Source organism: Haliotis rubra, unplaced genomic scaffold (assembly GCF_003918875.1).
Source record: "Haliotis rubra isolate DU_JTF1 unplaced genomic scaffold, ASM391887v1 Scf857, whole genome shotgun sequence".
NCBI classification, from domain to species: domain Eukaryota; kingdom Metazoa; phylum Mollusca; class Gastropoda; order Lepetellida; family Haliotidae; genus Haliotis; species Haliotis rubra.
This window is the reverse complement of record NW_025767587.1, coordinates 286,305-312,035: the sequence shown is the minus strand read 5'-3', so window position 1 is coordinate 312,035 and position 25,731 is coordinate 286,305. Positions and strand designations below refer to the sequence as shown.

Genomic DNA, 25,731 nt, shown 5'->3' with positions numbered 1-25,731 from the left:
CACTGCATTGTCTGGTCGAGACTCGATTATTTACAGACCTCCGCCATATAGCTGGAATATTGTTGAGTGCGGCGTAAAACTAAACTCACTCACTCACTTACGAGGGATGCGGTTTTAGTCTGTGTACTTACGAGGGATGCGGTGTGGGTGTGTGTACTTACGAGGGATGCGGTGTTGGTCTGTGTACTTACGAGGGATGCGGTGTGGGTGGGTGTACTTACGAGGGATGCGGTGTGGGTCTGTGTACTTACGAGGGATGCGGTGTGGGTCTGTGTACTTACGAGGGATGCGGTGTGGGTGTGTGTACTTACGAGGGATGCGGTGTTGGTCTGTGTACTTACGAGGGATGCGGTGTGGGTCTGTGTACTTACGAGGGAATGTAATGTGGGCCTGTTTACTCACCAGCGGGCTGAGGGTCGGCCTGGCACACCACTACATGCAGAGCGCCACACATGGTTGTCATCCAGTTGGCGTTCAGTGAGCTGGCCTTCACACAGTTGTATCCCGTCGCATTGTTGGGTTCATTCGGCATCCAGTTGTCGGATTCGAACACGGAGTTATCAACCCACTCAAACGCAGCGTTGCCAGACGCCCTGCTCAATCCAACCCAAAAATAACTGGAACCAAGAATAAGACAGATTCCTGTAAACGTCTTTTCTCATTCTTTTGAACTAAAAGGTCAATACACTTTACGACATCTACAACGGAAAGGAAACAAAAAGATGCAATTGATATATTCCTGATCTCAATATTGTAAAGACGCCTCAGGACTGTTACACACTACAACAAAGTCTATACAATGACTAATTGAGAGAATGACTTTACCTCATGGCATATTTCTAGACCAGGCGTAATGATCGGGTCGTTGTACCATTAGTCATACGCCCACTAGTCATACGTCCACTAGTCATACGCCCATTAGTCATACGCCCACCAGTCATACAGCAAATGAGGGATTAATTAAAACAACAACAGGCATACACCCTTTGCGCAAAATGGACTAGCCCGCTAATTAGAGAGCTTGAGGTTAGTTGAATCTCTAACACCAGAGACCATACAATATATTATATGGTCTCTGCTAACACTGAGAATGCCACAGTCTTTGGTAACGAAAACATATACATGTAAATGAATGTTCGGAAAAGTGTTTCAACCGCTACGCCGTTAGTGCGTGACTAGTGACAATCAAGACGATCTAGTTATTGTTTCATTCAACTATTTTAACCAGCATTGCTGACAACCAGAGTAAAATATTCTTCACTCACGCAAAAAAAAACAAAATAAACATTTTTCATTTTTTTACCCATAGAGGACCAAGGCATGGTGTGGGAAGTCAACAGGACAGGGCGAGAGTATCTAAAGCGCCAGAATTAGTTGTATATAGCTGCGTTTTTCTAACTGTGGTTTAACATAGATTTTGATTGTTGATAAGGGAGATAATTATGCTGCATAAAATTAACTTTTAAATGTGACAAGAATGGTAGATATTCTTTCTATTCCAAAACAAAGTTTCCTGTTTTCTATGTTTTCTATTATAAAACAAAATGCCCGCATAACACGACGGAGGTATGCGCTGGTAACCTGATACACTTTAAGTCTGTTATGAAATTTAAGATGTTTCTCCCAGCAACTGTGACCAGTGTTCCAGAGTTTGACCACAGCTTTTATGACAATGATTCTTGGTACCAATGGTACCAATAGAATTTCACCAATGAAGTAATACTGTGGCGAGTGAGTTGGTTAGGTTCAACAACGCATGTTTTCAACTTATACCACGGCTTGTCTGTTTGATGTAGGGGAAAACCCCGAAGTGATGCAAGTCGTAGATGTTAATAATTTTGAGGCAACTCATGAGTTTAGGTATGGTGCGGACGACCGGGAATCGAACCCGCGGTCTTAGGTTCCTGGCGTCTCCAGGGGACGCAACTCTGTACAACTATCGCAATAATGTTGCAACTGGTCCAAAGTACATCTGTCGCCCTTAGGGCACCAAGCACTAACCAACATTACATCAAAGCTGACATGCCAACTCGGATCAAGAACCCTCAGATTGATTGGAAAGTTTTAATGGAGTAACAAGCAGTCCTGAATATTTAAAGTCATCAAGGAATTCCTGAAAGGATTCCATCTCTTCAATGTATGTCAGATCAAAGCAGTTACGTAACACTATTTTGTTTGATTTTACTGCATCTGTCGATATTATCGATAGTGTTGACGAGCGTAGCTTCCATGCTGGCATCAATATCCCTGAACAGATCAAGGAAGTGCGTCATGCATCGCTACGTGTAACAATCAGAACACGCATATTACATGATACTACCGTAGTCTAATATCATGGTATATCCTTTACTCATAGATCACGATATCGTGCACTTTCTGACAAGGGATTTGACCAAATTAAACATGCAGTTGTTATAATTATATGCTAAAGATGAAAAAATGAAAAAACATTTTTACGAAAACTTTAGGTTTTAACTCGCTCGCCCATGGGCCGGCCCATGGGCGAGAATGCTTCTTTCGCTCAGAATTCATGTTTTGGAGGTTGTAAATGAATAAGTGTATGTTTATAAGTATCATGACACAAATTTCAACTCATTTTGACTTAATTCGGCTAATTTAGAACGATATTAAAAAGTCTCGCCCATGAGCGACAAACGTTTTGGCCCATGGGCGAGAATATTTACTTTTACTCAAAATACATGTTTATCCATGTTTTGAAGGTTGTACGTGAATCCGTGTATGTTTATGAGTATCATGACACAAAATTCAGCTCATTTTGACTTAATTCAGCTAATTTAGAGTGATTTAATTTAAAATGAAACCTTATTTCATGATCACGTTCCATCCTTTGTTGTCATGTCATATGTATCCTGTATTCTAATGCCATGTTGATATATCATATGCGTTATTTTATCATACCATGTAAAAGTCTCTATTTTATGATGATGTTACGCCTGTTTTTAACCCAATTTTATTTCCTCTAGTACATAAAGGTCTATGCGATTCAGTCAACAATGCAAACGAAATAATAGTTTATATATATGATGTGCACAGAAAAAACTAAGAACAAAGACATTTCTATTCAGACTGGTCCACTTCTAAACCAAATTGCTGATTTTCATGTTGCGGATTTACATTAGTTGGTTCAAATTGATTCCACTGTGATTATAGTTTGTTTATAACCTCTCGGCCAAAGCATGACATGCTGCTTGACGGATCTATGATTTGTTACAGAAGAGTTCTCATAGAACTTGTTTGCTTGTTTTCAAGTGTAAATCTATATTTCTTGTATATTTTCTTCAGTGAGTGTCGTCTTTAGAGGAACCGACTCAAACTGGAATCCGTCTATAGTGTTTTCAGAATGCTTGTCTCCGTATTGATGTTATGTATGTTGTGGACTGCTGTTGGCTGAAATTTCCGTTTCACCTGCGTTACGTTTCCGCGCTTTTACCTAAGCTTATACGCATCACTTGTTTGAAGAAGCCGTATCGATGACGTAGCTAGGCAATTAACATGGAATAAATACAACAACATGTACATAAAATGCAAGGTATTACAGGCACAAAGAAATATATATAACAAAATAAAGGATATGGAATAAAGGGTGCAGCAAAGACTTGGAATAAAGAGTATTGACTGGACTAAGAATAAAGAGTATACGTGCAGAATGAACTAACATATGGAGTATACCTGTAAGCAGGTCATAAATATATGTTATATACAGAAAACTGTAACACGGATAAGGAATAAATGTTATAAGATGGACTTAGAACAAATTGTAGAACGCGGACCTTGGACAAAGGCTATAACATGGACTCGAATTAAAGTGTATAGCATAAAACTAGAATAAAGGGTAGAAGATATATTACATCATGATTATAACATTCCCCCAAATTAAGGATACAAAAAGGTGAAGTTCCAGCATGGACTTCAATAGACCTTAAATTTACGGTACAAATGAAAAAGGGTGTAACATGGATTATGAATAAAGGATACACAATAAACTTACATGGTACAAGAGAATGGAGAGTAGAAAGCGGAGCTTGAATAAAGGTATGACTTGGACTTGGATTAAGGATACAAAAAACACACAGAAAAACCCGATATTGATCGTCCATGCTTAAAGTGCTTCATGCTTTACAAGACATGCTTCACTCACTTTACATCACTATTCGTTTTGACAACTCGTTCAGCCATACTTAGATTTTATCAATGTCCATTCTGTTATTGTTTTGAAGTAATTATGTGGGTTTTTTTCATATTTGTGCATTTTTATACATTTTGTAGTTTGGAAATATTGTGTTATTATTTGGACAATATGGTTCATTGTTAATATGACATCATTCGTAACGCCTTGTGCCACTTCGTCGACATCGTTTTTAGACATTGTACACTACTTGTTTACACTTATTTTAATTAATTAAATAAAACGATTCCTTCCGATATAGAGCTACTGCTGCGACAACAAATGTTAAGACTACGACTCCGACTTTAACCACCATTAATACTACACCAACACCACCACTTCCATTGATTATATTCCCTTACTACCACCGCCAGTAGTACACCAACACCACCACTTCCACTGATTATATTGCCTTACTACCACCGCCACTACTACAACTACAACTACAGATACTACTACCACCGCCACTTCTACAACTACAACTACAGATACTACTACCACCGCCACTTCTACAACTACAACTACAGATACTACTACCACCGCCACTACTACAACTACAACTACAGGTACTACTACTGCTGCCCCTACAACGACTACTACTTATGCAAATATATATACTAATTCTAAAACCAGTATTTCTTCATACTAATATCAATACTAATACTACAACTACAGTACATCCAGAAATTATTGAGAATTTAAAGATTGTAATTTTTCTATTTTTTCCACTCATTACTCACGTATTTAATGTGAATATTAGCAGAACATACCCAGATTCACAGACAGGTGAACAGTTAGTATTTTGTCAAGTCACCATGGGCAGCAATGCAGGCTTCAATGCCCGTGAATGCTTTGAACGATGTTTTGGGTCGTTGTTCTGTTCGAAAATCAAAATTTTCCATAGAACACGTGAGCAGATGGAAGTAAATGTCCCTCGAGAATATCTGTGTACCGCTCACCGTTCATATTCCCTTCAAATGCACAGAGGGGCGTTGCCCCTAACACAGATATGTACTTTGGGCGCTGATACAAAGGTTTTTCAGTTTGTTTGGTCCAAATTTCAGTGTATTAGGAAACAGCAACACAGAACTTTCATCTGAGAAAATCACATTGTCCCAGTTAAAATTTCTATGCTGTAAGGACCAGTTCAACCTTCGCTCCCTTGTGTTCAGGTTTCATGATCGGTGATGGAATTCCTCGACTTTTCTGCCAACCGATTGCATGCAGCTCAGTTCTAATTGTCTCGTTACAGACAGCCACAGTTCCTCTCTCAATCATATCCAGCCTTAAAGTTTCTAAACTCCTTCGTTTGTTTTTAGAAACAAGAATACCAAGCCGCATCCTGTCTCCGACAGTCAATTTTCTGGGCCTACCTGCGCCTCTCTGGTGCGCAATGCCATATCCATTTGCAATAATTTTCAAAACACGATAAACAGTGGACAAAGGGATGCCTGTTCTACTTGAAATCACTTAAGCTGATCTGATGTCCTTGTTATAATAAACTCTGTCAAAAAAGAAACGCAACCCCTGTATTTTAGAGATTTTGATCTGAAGTTTTAGGACGACACGGCATTTTTATTATTTAAGACAGAAGTCTGAAATTTGGCAGAATAATAACCCAGATGGGCATGTTTAAAATTGTCATTTCAAAAGTCATCTCACAGACACCAGTTTGTCACCAGGGGGGCGTCTTTCTCAGTATCTCGTATGAGCACCACGCGCTGCAATCACTGCACGGCATCTCCTTGGACAAGAACGGATAAGACGCCGGATTCTTTCCTGGGGAATGGCTCTCCACTCATCCTGCAGTGCAACGGCGAGCTGTTGCAGCGTCTGTGGCGGCGGCTGACGTTGACGTACGCGTCGATCCAGAGTATCCCACAGGTGTTCAATAGGGTTGAGGTCTGGTGATTTAGAGGGTCATGGCAAGACATTGACGTTGGAATTCTGCAGAAAGTTCATTGTTGCACGTGCAGTATGAGGCCGGGCGTTGTCCCGTTGAAAAATCTGTGTCTGTTGGTCAATAATCGGGAGAAGGTGAAGCTCTAACACGTGGTTGATGTAACGTTGGGCTGTCAGGTTCCTGGAACGATCACCAAGTCTGATTTCTGGTTGTATGAGATGGTTCCCCAAACCATGACGCTTTCTCCGCCAAATCTGTCCACCTGTCGGACGCAGATGGGCGCAAAACGTTTATGACGTCTCCTATACAGACGCTGTCGTCCGTCGTGACGTTGCAAAAGAAAACGTGATTCATCAGAAAACCAGATTCGCCTCCAGTTTTGTACAGTCCGTATCCTTACGTTGTTGCACCACCTGAGTCGTCGGCGTCGATGTAGGGGGCGTAGTACAGGTCCAACAACTGGTCTACAGGCACGTAAACCCGCTTCTTTCAGACGGTTCCTAATCGTTTGAGCTGACACTCTCCTCAAACCTGGTATTTGTGTGGCAGTCACGGTTGGTAGGGCATGCCGATTACGCAGGTGATGGACCCGGATGTACCGATCTTGAAGGGGGGTTGTGATTCTTGGCCTTCCACTTCTCGGGCGATCGTTGGTCAAATTGAAGTTGTTGTAGCGGCTCCAAAGTCGGGATATCGTTGTTTTGTGAACATTTAGGTGCCGTGCAACAGTTCCAAAACTTTCTCCGGCGAACACGACCAATGGCGATATTTCGGTCGGCAGCACTCAATCGTGGCATTTTAACACAGCTTTTCGGCGACAAATGAATGAATATAATACGGAAGCACATGGGCTTTTATACACCCCTACATTAACTGCCATTTTCATGATTTGCATGTGTTTTTTTTGTGCGAAGTCACCATGAGGGTCATTTCATGCGTTGTGACGGAATAAGCAATAAAATACACTTATGCGTACAAATGCAGTTGTTTGGATGGTAATCTTCATTAATTACGTGTATCATTTCAATACATTCGAATAAAATTTAGTTTGGAAGCAATAACTTCATTCAAACGAATTTTTCATATCTGAGGACAGGGGTTGCGTTTCTTTTTTGACAGAGTTTACTTTAAATCAACTTCCTCTTCTCTAAATCATCCATACTGAGGATCACTGAAAATGTCGTCTGCTAGCAAGTAAACAAAGGGGGATAACTCTTCACAAACTAATGAAAAAGGATTAACGGAGTTGTCTCTCTTGGATGAAACCAAGCACTTGATAGCTGGTCAAGGTTGTTTATACTAGATATCCAATTAAACATATTCCTAAAATTCTCAATAATTACTGGTCATACTAAACAATTTCTTCACACCCATGTTAATACTAATACTACAACTACTATTTTTCATACTAATATCAATACTAATACTAATTCTACAACTACTATTTCTTCATATTAATATTAATACTACTTCTACAACTACTATTTCTTCATATTAATATTAATACTACTTCTACAACTACTATTTCTTCATATTAATATTAATACTACTTCTACAACTACTATTTCTTCATATCAATATTAATACTAATTCTACAACTACTATTTCTTACATATTAATATGTAATACTACTACAACTACTATTTCTTCTATATTATTAATATTAATACTACTTCTACAACTACTATTTCTTCATATTAATATTAATACTACTTCTACAACTACTATTTCTTCATATTAATATTAATACTACTTCTACAACTACTATTTCTTCATTAATATTAATACTATACTAATACTTAATATTAAAACTAACAACTACTATTTCTTCATATTAATATTAATACTACTTCTTACTATTTCAGCTACATTAATATTAATACTACTTCTACAACTACTATTTCTTCATATTAATACTAATACTACTTCTACAACTACTATTTCTTCATATTAATATTAATACTAATACTACAACGACTATTTCTTCATATTAATATTAATACTACTTCTACAACTACTGTTTCTTCATATCAATACTAATACTAATTCTACAACGACTATTTCTTCATATTAATATTAATACTACTTCTACAACTATTATTTCTTCACACTCATGTTAATACTATTTCTACAATCACTATTTCTACATACAATATTTATACTAATTCTAAAACTACTATTTCTTTATACTAATATTAATACTAATTCTACAACTACTATTTTCTTCATTCAGATGTGAAGAGAAACACTATCGCAAATATGTATTCACCTAAACGAGAGATGAGTTTATTCGTTTGACTACCTACTAGAAATACAGCACTGCAATACCAAAACAAAAAACACACACATTAAACTAGTATTTTAAAAACACGGATTTTTAACGGCACACACCAAAACCGTTCTGTTGTTAAGTCACAAAAAATTGTTAAAAGGTCTTTGACAGTTTCTAGAACGGTTTTATTTTAAAAATGTGTCTGCATTAACAAGCATTGTTCACACGCAGCGAACATCTTGTTTGTTTGCGGAGAAAATTCGCACATGGGCAAACGACATCTAGTTCGTTACGCATAACTGACAAGAATTTCCTCGTCAATCAACATTAATGGAAAATATTAGCATATCATATGCTATTATCAGGACGATTAATGCACATACACGAACCTCTGTCGGGCCCCATTAAAAGTATAAAATATGTTATAATTAGTTCTCGTTGCCCGATACTTTCAGGAGCGTTGTATTGACGTTCTGTTCCCAAGGAACAAACAAATATCGATTTCATGCGTAAGATTGAAATATAATAAAAAAACATCATCGATTGTTATGGATTTATAATTTACCATTCCATATTTTGCTTTTTAGAAGTGATTTCGGTTTGCTGTGTTTTTCGGCTAAGAATCCGCACCTCTTGACATTTGTTATTCTACAGAAACAATAGGTCGAGACGATTATATAATGTGTCTTGCAGAGTACACCTGTGCTAAGATCAAACCGATTTCTTCGGGAGTAACGGGTGGAACTCAATATGTTTATTATTTGTATTATTCTCATGATAATGAATAGTATTTTAAAACAACACTTATTATTATCGATTTTGTTAATCGATAACCGTTTGTTACAGGTATTCGAACAGTGGAGATTAGTGAAACGTTTCCCAGTACATGTTACAGGGAATGTGTGAAATCAGGGATTTCACGTAATCCCTAAAGAAGTCAGTGATTTCATGAAATCCCTGGGGTCACAGGGATTTCAGTGAAATTTCACGAGGGATCACTGAAAATTTTGCCAGGGATTTCTACAAACATTAATTTCACACATTCACTGATATCCTAACAGGGAATGTGTGTAATGGAACACCATGAGAATCAGTAATTTTACGAAATCCCTTGAACTTTTAGGGAATACATGAAATCTGGGGTCACAGTGATTTCACCAAATCACTGAATCTTTTAGGTATTACGTGAAATCCCTGGTTTCCCTGTAACATATACACATTTCGAATAGACAGCCGGGGTAGAAAAATTGAAACAAATCAATATTTGTTATTCGATGGTGTTGCACTTGATAGTTAGTTTCAAACTTTTTTTTTTAACCGTGAGTTTGTAGCGTTTCGGCGAATAAAACGTGTTAGCAACGTTTGTCATAACTTCTTTGAGAGGCATTTAGAAGTTGGAGCAGTAAGGAAGGATAACAATATATGGATGAACAACTTCTTTATTGCTGTGAGAGCGACGTTTCGGTGTAGGTTCTAACACCGTTATCAAGCAAGTCAACTTACACCGAAACGTTTGTCATGTTGTCAAATCTATATTTCATAAGTATACCTTACCCGACAGTTTTCGATGGTAATTTGTTCTTGTTGCATGAAAGATAAAAGAATCGATTCTGGAATTATTCAATTCAAAACAATAAATAGATCTTTGTATGGCGTCAGCATTTATTCATCCGGACGAGACGGTAACGTGAATTAAGAATAAACCAGCATACATGAAGACATACGGACGTTTTTCCTACTTGTCAGCTATCCTCTGGAGCAATCTGCATGTGTTTCTCAAAGAATCCCCCTCAATAGCCAGCTTCCAGTCTAACTTAAAAACTTTCCTGTTCAAGAAGCACTATGACATCTAAATGAACTCCTGTTGTATATATGTAGATATGTCAGCACCATGAGCAACCACTTGGTGATTGGATATAGGGCGCTATATAAATGGACTTATTATTATTATTATACATCGTTCAAAACCCCTTCAGTCTGGACTGCAATCTGCGCATGTTACAAAATCTTTAAAAGCAGAGGCTTTATTTAAAGTAACAAGGATACGAGTTTGCGATATAAATTTGACAAATCTATGTTGTATGGCGACCAACCTTAAGATTATTAAAATTTTAACTTGCAACATAAACCTGTGTGACAACTATAGCACATACGTGCTTTTTAAGTATTTAAATGCAAATGCATTGTTGATAAATTAATAAGAGTATAAGAATGCCTACACTAAATATACTGAGGGGTAAAAGAAAGGTACCGTGTATTTATGTACTTGAAATTTTAAAGAGCTGTTGTTAAATTTAATCATAACTTGTTTGAGTGGCATTTTAGAAGTTAGGATGTACAATATTGAACAAACTTTATGGATAACAACTTATGAGGAGTGCGACGTTTTGATACAGATTCTTTTACCGTTATCAAGGAGGAATGATGGCATCAATGAAGCACAATAACGAAGTTGTTATCCATACAGTTTGTTCAAGATTGAATTTAACCATCATATCTGTTGAATCATAACTCACTCACACAACGTTGTGTAGTGGTCTGTGGGAGTGTTATTTTGTGTAAAACTAGATTGGTTTAATTAAGACTGACTGACTGAGTTTGGTTTTACGCCGCTTTTAGCAATATTCCAGCAACATCAGGGCGGGGGACACCAGAAATGGGCTTCACACATTGTACCCATGTGGGGATTCGAACCCGGGTCTTCGGCGTGACGAGCCAACGCTTTAACCACTAGGCTACCCCACCGCCCCGGTTTAATTAAGAGTGAGTAGAAGAAATGAATGGTCGCCACACCACCCAACCTTTTGAAATATTAAAGTTGTTCCCAAAAGATTATTTGATATCATCAGCAGTTAAGTATTAAGCGATTTGTAAAACTTTTAATCAAATAAAATGTGTGTCAGTGAGTTTAGTTTACGCCTTTTCTAGCAATATTCCAGCAATATCACGGCGGAGGGCGCTAGAAATGGGTTTCACATATGTACCCATGTGGGAATCGAACCCGAGTTCTCACCGTGACCAGCGAACCACTCGGCTACCCCATCGGCTAGAAAGAATGCCATGTAGAGGTATTATTTGTGCTCTAGGTAAGAGTAGTATAGTTGATTTAATCTATAAAATATCGTTAGCTTGAGATATTTCGTACTGAAAACCATACCAATTATTATATGTATCGGGAATGACCGCCTCCGTGGTGTAGTGGTTAGAGCGTCTGCCCGGAGAGGCGGAAAGTCGCGGGTTCGATCCCCGACCGCGTCATGCCAAAACACGTTAAAATATGGTACTTGTTGGTCCCTGCCTGGCGCTCGGCATTAATGGGTACAACAAGGACTGGTTGGCTCGGAGTCAGTATAATGTGTCTGAGTGGGGTATTCATGCTTAACTGCGACATGGTATCTCAGTGGGCTAGCACTATAAAACCAGGTTCAGCCTGGGCTAGTAGCAAGCAAGCAGGCGCACATACACGCATTCACGTCGTCATATGAGCGAAATATTCTCAAAGCACGACGTTAAACCCAATTTCACCTCACCTCATGTATCGGGTATTGTCTCTACATAGATTAGAGTAACACACAACACGACATTCCCTCTTCCATGTTTTCAGCTTTATCTTCAGGGAGCTAAGATAAAAAAGATCCCTGAAGATAGAACTGCAACCTGCAATTCATTATTTTGTGAATTTCTTGTTACCTCTATTATCCTCGTCCTTTAGCACCAATCAGTCACCTGTTTCATACTTCAGTAATTACTTAGCCAATCACGGGGACCAATGTGCTATTCCCCGGACGACAGCCAAGACATATGTCAACATATTCTTCATTTTCTTTAATCCTGCAATAAATATTCCATGTGCAAGCTTCAATGGTTGCATTGTGTCGGTAGCGAAGGAAATTACTTATTGTTGTCGATTTCTTCCGGCCCAAATAAAGCTATTCAAAAGTGTTATTTTGTGTAAAACTAGATTGGTTTAATTAAGACTGACTGACTGAGTTTGGTTTTACGCCGCTTTTAGCAATATTCCAGCAACATCAGGGCGGGGGACACCAGAAATGGGCTTCACACATTGTACCCATGTGGGGATTCGAACCCGGGTCTTCGGCGTGACGAGCCAACGCTTTAACCACTAGGCTACCCCACCGCCCCGGTTTAATTAAGAGTGAGTAGAAGAAATGAATGGTCGCCACACCACCCAACCTTTTGAAATATTAAAGTTGTTCCCAAAAAGATTATTTGATATCATCAGCAGTTAAGTATTAAGCGATTTGTAAAAACGTTTAATCAAATAAAAATGTGTGTCAGTGAGTTTAGTTTACGCCTTTTCTAGCAATATTCCAGCAATATCACGGCGGAGGGCGCTAGAAATGGGTTTCACATATGTACCCATGTGGGAATCGAACCCGAGTTCTCACCGTGACCAGCGAACCACTCGGCTACCCCATCGGCTAGAAAGGAATGCCATGTAGAGGTATTATTTGAGCTCTAGGTAAGAGCAGTATAGTTGATTTAATCTATATAATATCGTTAGCTTGAGATATTTTGTACTGAAAACCATATCAAATTATATGTATCGGGTATGACCGCCTCCGTGGTGTAGTGGTCAGAGCGTCCGCCCGGAGAGCGGAAAGTCTCGGGTTCGATCCCCGACCGCGTCATACCAAAACACGTTAAAATATGGTATTTGTTGGTCCCTGCCTGGCGCTCGGCATTAATGGGTACAACAAGGACTGGTCGGCTCGGAGTCAGTATAATGTGTCTGAGTGGGATATTCATGCTTCACTGCGACATGGTATCTCAGTGGGCTAGCACTATAAAACCAGCTTCAGCCTGGGCTAGTACAAGCAGCCGAACCTACACATACACACGCATGCACGTCGTCATATGAGCGAAATATTCTCAAGCACGACGTTAAACCCAATTTCACCTCACCTCATGTATCGGGTATTGTCTCTACATAGATTGGAGTAACACACAACACGACATTCCCTCTTCCATGTTTCAGCTTTATCTTCAGGGAGCTAAGATAAAAAAACCATCCATGAAGATAGAACTGCAACCTGCAATTCATTATTTTGTGAATTTCTTGTTACCTCTATTATCCTCGTCCTTTAGCACCAATCAATCACCTGTTTCATACTTCAGTAATTACTTAGCCAATCACGGGGACCAATGTGCTATTCCCCGGACGACAGCTTAAGACATATGTCAACATATTCTTCATTTTCTTTAATCCTGCAATAAATATTCCATGTGCAAGCTTCAATGGTTGCATTGTGTCGGTAGCGAAGGGAAATTACTTATTGTTGTCGATTTCTTCCGGCCCAAATAAAGCTATTCAAACACTACAGAACAATGCTTACACACATCACAGGGAACAATCCCGGGCAAACCACCCTGGAGCGTGGGCATCTCGGGAGATTTGTCGTATTCAAAGAAAATATGATGCATAAAACTAAATAGCCTGGTCGATACGTCCTGGCAAAAAAATGGGTTTAAAAATGCTTCAGAGGAAGAAACGCCTTGTCTTAAAGTCTGTCATTGCCTTGTGCACACCCGAAATTAATTCAGTTCACTTAGTGTCGACATAGAGCTAGTATTTGTCCACAAATGTTGTGTCTTTGTCCACAAGTGTTTTGTCTTTGTCCACAAGTGTTGTGTCTTTGTCCACAAGTCTGGTGTCTTTGTCCACAAGTGTTGTGTCCACAAGTGTTGTCTTTGTCCACAAGTGTGATGTCTTTGTCCACAAGTGTTGTCCTTGTCCACAAGTGTGGTGTCTTTGTCCACAAGTGTGATGTCTTTGTCCACAAGTGTTGTCTTTGTCCACAAGTGTGATGTCTTTGTCCACAAGTGTGGTGTCTTTGTCCACAAGTCTGGTGTCTTTGTCCACAAGTGTGATGTCTTTGTCCACAAGTGTGGTGTCTTTGTCCACAAGTGCTGGTGTCTTTGTCCACAAGTGTGATGTCTTTGTCCACAAGTGTGGTGTCTTTGTCCACAAGTCTGGTGTCTTTGTCCACAAGTGTGGTGTCTTTGTCCACAAGTGTGGTGTCTTTGTCGTCAACTCTGCTGTCTTTGTCCACAGGTCTGCTATCCTTATCCTGGTCTTTATCTCCATGTGATGTTGTCTGTTCAAGAACGATAACTGTCGTAGCCAATTTCCTTCCACTGATTTTCCTGAACTGGTTCCACTGTTGGTGAGCGAGCATCATACGACTATCTTAAGAACTGTTTGATTGGACTTACAACATCCAAGGCCTTTGTAAAACCTTGTAAACATTTTATGGTAGACGTGGGGATTATAGGAAAAAAGTCCTTGGTAAAAAAGTACCGGTAAAAAGCTCCTTGGTAAAAAGTACCGGTAAAAAGCTCCTTGGTAAAAAGTACTTTTTATTGATTCAGTTATTTATTTGACAAGATTGACATCGAAGATTTAAAAAACAACATGAAGAAATCACATAAAATGGCAGATTAAATTTTTAAATTGATGTTTGATCTTTTAAACGACATCTAAAAAACATGATCTGCTCACGGATTAAATATCTAAACTGACCTTTGATCTGTAGTAAAAACAGTTGTGAGTGTCTCAGTGTGTTTACTGATCACCGATTATAGTGTGAGCGCATCTCACCCAGAACTAGTTACCAGTCAAACACTGAAGAATTTTAATTCTTGTTAACAGGAATATTAATTAAGAAGATTAATTATGTGGACTGGCTCCTGTTCATATTGTAGTATATAAATACATATGTATCCTGGTACAACGTTAGTACCAATTCCATTCCATGATGGAGGTCATTCAGACGAACAAGGGTGCTTTAAGCTGGTCTAAGATGGTCATATGTAGACCAAATATTGTCTGGAAGACCATGGAATGGTTCCACAAGCAGTGAAAATCCGACTATAACCTATAATGTTAACTGTACTCATTTCGTATGATTTTTATATCAACATAATTCAATAAGTCAGTATGTCATAAGACCGTTACATTTGTTGCATTCGTGCCAATGAAAAACTAAAAACTAAAAAAGCATTGTGTTTTTTACACATTTCTTGTTAGAAAATGAAAAGGGGACTTTTTCCGGAGGACGTTTTTATCGAACACCGACGTGTAGGGCATTTCTAAATCTGAGGTATCAGTGATAAAAATTATCTGATGCAGTTCCCTACTTTGACTTGTACAGCATGTTGCCGTGTTTCTTGAGATGAATACTTGACGTGGTTTTGCAAGTGTTTGTGACGGGCGCCACCGGTGTGAAGGAAGCGCCCACCTTTTCTCAAATACCCGTGTTATCATTATCTGATAGTGATTCGTGAATACACTAATCGTACAATGGTACAACTGTACAGTAATTTCAGGTGATTATGAAAAATAAAATCGCCGCGTCTATAAAGTGTCTCTTTGTTGCCGTAGTGCATTCAAGGAAATTGCCCCGAGTCATTACAATAACAACATATTCCACCACAATGTGTGATAATGAGATCCCCTGAAGTTGTAACACTGGTGAAAGGAAATGTTTTCAATTCAGGGATTGTTCATAATTTATGGGTGGGGTGGGGGATGATGATTTCTTTGCTTTGTACATAATTTTAACCGGGGGGGGGGACTTTGTACATGCTTGTCCATAAAATGAAAATCACTTATTGCAAAGTCGTATCATGTTTATGGACTGATCCAGTTGTATGCGATAAGTTGGATCATGTCTATACTGGATAGAAATCCATTGTTCCATGAAGTGCTATATGTATTGAATTTTCTCATGTCAGAAAATATTTAATGGATACACAACCATTGTGCCATGAAGTGCACTTTGTAAGTGTTGTGGAGGCCACGTCAATATAATGGTGCTGTATTGTTCGATGTGGGTGAATGAGTATGGTTTTACGCCGTTTTGGTAAAGTGTAACAAAGTCACTGCGGGTAAAGCCAGAAAAGGACGTCTCATGTTGTACTCACAAGGGGAATCGAATCCACACTGAGATGTGATACTCATTATACTGTCCCGCTGCTTTTACCAGTGTTCAACAGGGAACCAAAGTATATTACCAATATTGGGTTCTGGAAACGGAATTAGGGACAAAAGAACACCTCACCCGTGAGTGCCATAAACACGATACAACTAATCGCATAAAACTAATCGCATACAACAGACACCCCTCGTACCTTCAAACTTACCAGCCTTCACAGTGAAATATGTTCTATGAAGATTTGTGGCTGATGAAAACATCTACCATTATTTCCAACAATAGTGGAACGCATTGACAAACTGGTTACTGAAGAATGGAAATGGACAAAGGAAGAAATACATCCCTAGGCGCTTCCTTGTCTCTGGTAATGGCCGTCTTTACAGGCCAGTCAGTGCTACATCCACCATTATGCCCTCGACTCAATCAACAATTCATCTGTATTGATCAATGTGGAAAGGCTTTGCGGTGATGCTTTACGATGTTAAAGAAGCTACCGATGTTTTGTTCGTGTCAGAAGCTTTTGCTGACGGCGTTGAGTCAATATTTATTCTTTTTTAACAAAATGATTACATGTATGTATTTGTGAGATCGCATACAGTGTTTAGCGGGGATATGAATTATGAATCCATGAAAATCAGATACAAATTTGTTCGTGAGAAAAATACATATTCTCAGTTTGACAAGCTGGGTGAGGGAATAACACGGTTATGATGTGAAAATATCTACGTTTCCAGGTATTGACACCTAGGTATTTGTCCCACGTGATACGATGACGCCAGATGCAAGATCCTATTTTGACTTGAAGGAAAACCAAGTTCTGTGGATAGTCAACTTCTTTATTGCAATGAATGCGACGTTTCGGTGTAGGTACTAACACCGTTATCAAGCAAGTGATTTTGACTTGTTCCCATGTTTTTATTACCAATTGAGTTGCCTTTGCATGTGTTTGTGAAGGGTGCCAGAACGTGGACAAGGAACCCTCGCATTTTTCGGGGACACCTTCATTATTTGATGGTAATTCACAAACAAATGCTCATGGCATAGTCTGAATCATACGGTGTTCTGATATAGGCAGCGATTTCTAATCAATATGGAATTATGGAATATGGGGTGAGTGAGTGAGTTAATATTTATCATCACACTGGCAACATTTCAGCCACTTCTAGACGACAACAATGAATAATCATATTAAATATCAATTAAATGAGAAATTAAATGTTTGTTGACGATTAATATGGAGATGGTTTTGTCGCTTTTATTTACAATATTTAAACTTCAGTGGACCTAACTTCGGAACAACATACCTTTCACTTTATTTTGTCACGATTGACCTTCGTTTGAAAATAGCATCAATTGGTGACAGCATATTTCCAAACGTGAACCAAAATGGCGTTTTCTCGGCATACATGGTTCTATTTTTAAAGATATAATTTTCGTGAAAATACAACACATGCATGATAGGCCTCATCTGTTCTGTACAGTACCTGTGAAGATCCGGGTTAGAATTGGTCTTCAGTAACCCCATGCTTGGTTAAGGAGGATCGGGTGGTCAGGCTTGCTGATTTGGTTGACACATGACACATCTGCCCTTAACGCGGGTATCTCCATGGAGGAAGTTCACAACGCTTTAGTTCAAGCCAAGATAGGGCAGGCGTGTGGCTTTGATGGTATTCCAACGGAAAAAAAAATACACCTAGTATGCACTTTTTACACAGACGTTTTAATGACTGTTTTATCTCAGAGAAGATCCCTACAGGGTGGGGTAAAGGCGTTATTAACCCCATACCTAAGACGTCGACATCTGATCCCAGAGACCCACTGTCATATCGAGGTATAACTCTGACTAGCGCTTGTTATAAACTGCACTGTAACATCCTCAAATCTGGACTAACTGACCACGTGGAGACTCAAAACTTACTGGCTGACCAACTAAACGGTTTCAGAAAGAAAAGATCCACAACTTTAACGTCAGTGATTGAGCCAAGAGAGAATATGAAGAAACAGACATTTGTTGCTTTTGTGGATTTTAAAAAAGCATATGTTAGTGTTGATAGAGCTATTTTATGGAAGAAATTAACTGAGAGTGGACTTGAAGGCAATATGTATCGTGCTGTTGTGTCTTTGTATGACTCCTGTACGGAGCTGTGTGAGATTTAATGGAGTCTGTACGGAGTGGTTCGACGTGAAATGTGGCCTTCGTCAAGGTTGTTTGCTATCACCCCTTCTTTTTAACATTTTCATCAATGACTTCATTATTCGTATAAATCAGCTTGAACTTGGTGTCCAGATCAATGACCACTTTGTGAAAAGGTTCATGCCTACGCGGATGACGTTGTCCTTCTGGCTGAGAATGAAAACAACCTCAACTTGATGCTGGACTGTTTAAACTTGTGGTGTCAAGAGAACAAGATGACTGTGAATGAAGCCAACTCCAAGGTTATTCACTTCCGGAATCCGGCAACTCCTAGGACAGAATCTTCGTTTCTATGTGGGGACATCGCATTGGAGGTATCAGACAGCTACACCTATCTTGGACTTTTTCTTACTGAATTTTTAGACTACAGGCGAATGGGCAAGGTGGCGCAAGTTCAGCAAGTCGGGCGCTTGGACTCCTCATATCGAAGTACAAAGTGATTGGAGGAATGATATACCAGACGTACACTAAGCTCTACGGTTCTATGGTCTGGTCTGTAGTTGAATATGGAGCGGCAATCAGGGGCCAATACAACGTGCCAGCCGTTAATGCTTTACAAAATAGAGCCATGCTGTTCTATATGGGACTCAACAAATACGTGCCAAATGCAGCCTTGGTTGGTGATATGGGATGGATTCCACCGTGTGTGAGACAATGGAGAAGCGTTGTAAAGTTCTATAAACGTTTAAGTTCCATACACCATGATCGGTTCGTATATAAGGTTTTTATCTGGAGCAACACTCAAGCAGAACGCGCAAGCGGAACTGGAATAAACGAGTCCATGATAAGTTGAGAGTGTGTGAGATCTTTTTATCCCTCTGAACAACGATTTTCACACCTGTTTTATCTCATCTGAACTATGTGCCAAGTCAGGGTCCAAAGCGATCAGCGCTACGAGTCGTAACTCCCAGTACTTTAACATAGACCAGACTGTCGTAGCGCTACGAACTGATGTGCAAAGGACTATAGCCAGTTGGCAAACTGATGTGCAAAGGACTCACAGTAGGAGAAGTGTGGGAGGGAATAAACTGCGGCTGCACAGTCATTTTAAGAGTGATATCTGTGTTGAACCCTATATTTTTAATTCCATTTCCAGAAGCAATAGAAGTGCCCTAGCTAAGGTCAGGTGCGGAGTAGCCCCTATACACATAGAGACTGGACGGTACACTAATACACCGGTGGAGGAGAGAACTTATGTTTATTGTAAGGATGAAGTTGAGGATGACATCCATGTTTTACTACACTGCCCCCTTTATAATGACATACGTTTTACCCTCCTAAGTAAATGTTCAAATAGCTGTGATAATTTTAATGATTTTACAGATATACAGAAAGTTAGTTTCATCTTAGCCAATCCGAATATTGTTTTTTTATTCTGCCCAAACCTGCAAGCTTTTACTTCAGAAACGGAAACAAATTTTATATGGTAATAGGTAATGGTTTTATATTGTGTATGTATACGTATACTTTATGATATCTTACTGATGTATTGTTTATTGTTCTTCGTTATTTAATAATAACTTCTATGTGTATATAGTTTTCATATTGTGTGTATATGTTCTTAGCTAATAGTCTCTCGTAACCCAGACAGGGTGGCTCACTGTTTTATTGTACTTGTGTTGTGCATTGTTACTATGCGCTTGTGAGGTGAGACTTTAATAAACTATCTGTCTGTCTGTCTGTCATGTCATCGTTTCCCAACTGCGTAGATCGATGCTATGATGTTGATCACTGGATTGTCTGGTCGAGACTCGATATTTACTGACCGACGTCAAAAAGCTGGAATGTTGCGGAGTACGGCGTTAAACAACAAACCAACCAACTAACAGTACAATATCTCAAAACCTCATTGTCCTATGAACCGGAAAATTCGGTTAGATGATTTGGAATTACGACCGCTGTAGAAGAATAGAGAATCCGTTCAGAGAGATAGGACCCGTAGAACCGACCACCGGAAAGCCAAGGAACGATATTTTATGGATAATAAACTTCTTTCTTGCAATGGATGCGTCGTTGGGATCAATTGCTTGATAACGGTGTTAGAATTTACACCAAAATGTCGCATCCATTGGAATAAAGAAGTTATCCATAAATATCGTTCCTGTTCATCATACTGGCTTCTAAATGCCACTCAGAGAAGTTATCGTACAGTAATTTCTCTAGTCATAGAGTATTGTGGATATTTTCGTCATTCTGGGTCTTTATACTTAGAAGGGACAAAACCTTTTCTACATCCATGACATCTCTGCTAAAAGCAGTCTGTTGTACAGTTGTGATTATACCATGAGCATATATTGTTTCAGCAGATTTACAGCTGTACAATGTTTGTAAACATATCGAGTCTGGACCAGACGATCCAGTGATTGTCAGTATGCGATACGATGACAGAGCATGTGTTTATGAATCACTATGAAATAGTCATGATACCAGGTGTTCGCGAAAAGAATGAGAGTATCCTGCCCCACCGGTGGCACCCGTCATAAACATATGCTAAGTCTAGTCAATTGTTCACCTGAACATATATTTACATAGATGTACATATGAAACGCACGAGGCGGGTCTCCCCATCCCTTGTATTTCTTGTTCAGACTGGTAAATCAACGCTAGGCTCAAGATAAAGAGCTCAGTCTACCGCGTCTACCAACAGTGTAACTTGTTTGGGAAAACCGGTAGAGGTAATTGGCTTCCACAGTTATCGTTCTCAAGCAGACAACATCACAGAGACAGTGGACAAAGACACAAGACTTGTGGACAGAGACAGCAGACTTCCGTGACTGAGACAAAGTGACGACTGGGGAGTCTGATAGTGACGCAGTCGTGACGAACAGGAAGCACTGGCCGTCTAGACATAACTATTACAAGAGGCCTTATGTCCAGACTACGTGAAAGAGGTCTAGGTTTAGTGAGTGAGTATTGTTTAACGCCACTTTTAGCAATATTCCAGCCAATATCACGGCGGGGGGACACCAGAAATGACTTCACACATTGTACCCATGTAGGGAATCGAACCCGGGTCTCCTGCGTGACGAGCGAACGCTTCAACCACTATGCTACTAAACCCCTATAGGTCAAGAGGCGGGTATGCAAATTTTATTGTGTAACGTAAAATCAACAATATTTAGTATACATGACGGGACTTTTAATTAATCTGGTGTGAACCAGATATTTTTGAATTCCGACAGCGGTGTAGAAGTCCGATGGTAAGTAAAGAAACACGTTTGGAAATAGATTTGTTTCACAACAAACCGGGGTCACTTTTTATGTCTCGGACCAAACATTTCTGTGACATGTTTCTGATATTTTAGTTCGAATTGCAAGTTGAATATATAATCCTCACAATCCTTGCGCTATACTGCAAATGCTGCAGAAGAATCATTCTCCGACGAAACAGACTCTACGTCTAAATTGCGATGAACATTATTTGGACGGATTCCAGCTGTTAGGTGAGTGAGTGGTTTTATGCCACATCTAGCATTTTTACGGGGTTCACCAGAAATGGGCTTCACACACTGTACCCATATGGGAAACGAACCTTGGACTTCGGCGTGATGAGCGAACGCTTTAACCAAGTCCACCCCACCTCCAGAAATGGGTAAGCACTGATGGTTTCACTCAGTTTTTGCAAAAAATATATCAGGCGGTCTTTGTGTTTATTAATACGGATATTTAACTCTAGCTGAGAGAATACCTCGTTCATCCTCTATATGCCAGTGTGTTTTAATGGGACACACGCACGCTCTCAAGTTTTAGTTCTTTGGGCGGTAGCGTTTAAAAGTATCTATCGAATACAGATCAGAACGAACTGGGTATTAAGTATTCAATACAATAGTGAAAGATATAACACAACATGGAATCGGCAGGACATACTAGTATTGTAGTCAGGCAACAACTGAAACTTTCACAAATTGCCATGGGAAACACAGGTGTTGAGTAGTGAGTGAGTGAGTGAATGACTTGGACTTAACACCAATTTAAACTGAAATCCAAGGTTAGAGTACTGGACCACTAGTTATCCCTTGGGCATAAGTAAGGTACGCAACTCTTAAGCGCGAATTGGCTAAGATGCACGTTGAGTTTCATATTACCTACCTGTCATTTTTAAGCGCCAGGTTCTGTTGTTCTAAGCTTCTGTTGAGATCGTCCCATTGCCCCACCTCGGTCTGCATGTACATTACGGCGCTCCTCGCCTTGCAGTAGTCCTTGGCCTCTGTCCACGACAAGTTCATTGGCCCCATTGTGTAGTCTCCGCCTGAAAGGAAATTAATTTGATGAGTAATGTGTTTATTGTCGGTGTCAAAGAATAAATAAACAAACAAACAAATAAGAAAATAAATAAATAAATAAATAATAACAAACAAACATACAAATTAATAAATAAATAAATATATATAAATGAATAAATAATTAAAACAAATTAAAAAAATTAATTAATAAAATATATATATATATATATATAAAAATAAATAAATAAATAAATAAATAAATAAATAAATAAATAATGTTACAGTCATAGTTTTAGAGCTGTCCAGAATAATGTTAAAATCAGTATTCGGATTAGTTAAGTTCCCTTCTGTCACCGGAAAAGAAGTTCCAAATTTCACTGTAACTTCACTCGTGATTCATTTCGGAAACATGGACACCAGAAAGAAACGTGACTAAGGACACAAGTAACATTCCGGAAACTAAAAGGCAGAAGAGACAATTCTGATTATGTAGTGACCTGAAACAGAAAGCCAGTGCATGCGAATATGGGACACGATGAGAAGATCTAATACGAGACAAATTAACTCGTGACAATGTCACAGACTGCGTTAGGAAATTACTTCTGAGAGTAAGGAAACGAACATTAGCGAAATCCATTTCAGTGCCGCAACACACATGATCCATGAGAGAAGTAAGATGCAACGAACTGTTCATAATGCACAATGTATAATATAACACATGTTGGTGGTGAAACTAAGGGGCCAGGCCAATCACTTAAAGTTGCTTGCTTGGTTTGTGTTTAACGCCGCACTCAGCAATACCCCAGCTATATGGCGGCGGTCTGTAAATAATCCAGTCTGGACCAGACAATCCAGTGATCAACAGCATGAGCATCGATCTGCGCAATTGGGAACCGATGACTCCAATGGTGAAAGAGATCAAGCACTGTAGCTTTTTTGCAGCGGGACAAAGATATTTTTCTTGATCTGTTTTTCTATACTTTGATCAGTAACCGGAAGTGAACAAGAAAATTCCATTGTGATTTTACTCCATGCTTGAACGACCGCCCAAGTGTACATTCTCCAACATGTAAAACCAAACTCTAGTGGAACGTAAAGTCGTGTTCGTGTCGAGCTAATTAGAAGAAGGCTAAGAGCACAAGGTACGACAACTGTCTCTGGAAAAGCCATCGAATCCTTTTCAATTCTAAATTGTTTGATAGAGGTGTCAGTTAATTTCTTGCCTTTATAAATTTTGAAGGAAATACTTGACCAATTCCAATACACTTTTAAAACTTGATGTCTTTCACTGCCAAGGGTTAATCCAAACTATATTTGTAATTTTGTTGTTTTATGCCGCACTCAGTGATCTTCCAGCTATATGGTTGAGGTCTGTAAATAATCGAGTCTGGACCAGACAATCCAGTGATCAACACCACGAGCATCGATTTACGCAACGATGTCATGTGTCAAGCAACTCAGCGAGTCTGACCACCCGAAACCACTTGTCGCCTCTTACGACAATCATTATAACCCGGATCTTCACAGATGATCCCTAAATCAAATGACTACAAAGTACCGATATAAGTTGAAAATAAGCAAACCCACATCTTTTGCCAAAGTGGATGATAACATACCTTATATGTGGCATTATTTAATATGTTACTTATTCCACGTGTTTGATCAACCAGTACGTCATGTCTGTCTGTGTGTGTGTGCGCCTGTAAAAGGTGACTAACGCCATCTACATTTTGTTGTATCATCCATGATTGAAACCTGTGAATTATCGATTTGAAACCTCACACTAACGCGTTCGGTCTCAAACTGACTCTGAAAACTTCAAATCAACACCAACCACCATAAACGTCTGAACGTAGCAGGTTCATGTCCCAAGTAACTGTGGACCAGTAACATGCCTGAATAAATACTTATAAAAGCGTTTTTGAGTGAGTGAGTATAGTTTACGCCGCTTTTAGCAATATTCCAGCAATATCACGGCGGGGGACACCAGAAATGGGCTTCACTCATTAATCATTATACCCATGTGGGGAATCGAACCCGGGTCTTCAGCCTGAGAAGCAGACGCTTTAACCACGAGGCTACCCAAACGCCCCTAAAGAGTTTTTGAAATGGCACCATGGGATGATAATTGGAATAACAATGCACACGTTGACGACACTAACCTCTTCTTTTGTATAATGCTCTACATCTTACAAAGCCTAACACGCCTCGGCCTCAACTGGCCAACCCATTTCTCTCACAGTTTCCATCCCTCACAGGTTAATGGTCTACAGGCCATTTGTGTTATATTGAATCCCTGATCAATCATATTGGATCCAGTATTGATATTCCGTTTACTGAGTTTCCAATAACTCCCCGACAGCTAATGACAGTATTCGCAAACAACACTGTAAACAGCAGTATCGGCGGCTGGCGCGTAAAATACGTCCTATAGATTAACCTCCTCAGTCCGGACGGGGTGGTTCAAGGTGAAATCGGCCGAATAAATAATATCAGATCAGGATCTAATAAAACGTAGAGCTAAACAACTGATGTTGAATGAACAAGAAAAAGTCTGGCAGATATTCAGCCATGCAGTAACGATAACAACATTTAACATGAACAAAAAACGTTATCATAGTTTCGTACAGACGCTTCTTCAAAGCAACAAAATCACCTCCAAAAAAAAAAAAGAAAGGAATTAAAAAAAAGAATCACACAAGCAAACAACACCAACAAAAAAAATTAAAAGAATCAAACATATCAAAAACAACAAACATGCAAATAAAATCCCAAAATACCAAACCAAACACACACTTCACCCCCAAAAAAACACAACAATAAAATCAAAACAACAACAACAAACAAACAAAGAACATGATGTTTCCCGTTCAACAATAACATAAGCCGGTGTCAATCAATAAAATTGTGATTATATCAGTTGTTATACGTGATACTGGGAATATCCCCCACATGACCAAAGTTGAAACCTGGATCCAACATCTTTCGAGAAAGA

The 25,731-nt window shown here is 39.2% G+C and overlaps 1 protein-coding gene across 1 annotated transcript in view; it reads right to left on the bottom strand.

The window, feature by feature from the left end:
* Positions 1-25,731, bottom strand: part of LOC124262802 (C-type mannose receptor 2-like) — a 61,808-nt gene that overhangs the window by 32,935 nt on the left and 3,142 nt on the right. Inside the window, exons 2-3 of the mRNA XM_046697350.1 lie at positions 22,603-22,762; positions 403-617 (exon numbers count right to left, since the gene is read on the bottom strand). Of these exons, the coding sequence (XP_046553306.1) occupies positions 403-617; positions 22,603-22,762 (375 nt within the window). The remainder of the gene's footprint in view (positions 1-402; positions 618-22,602; positions 22,763-25,731) is intronic.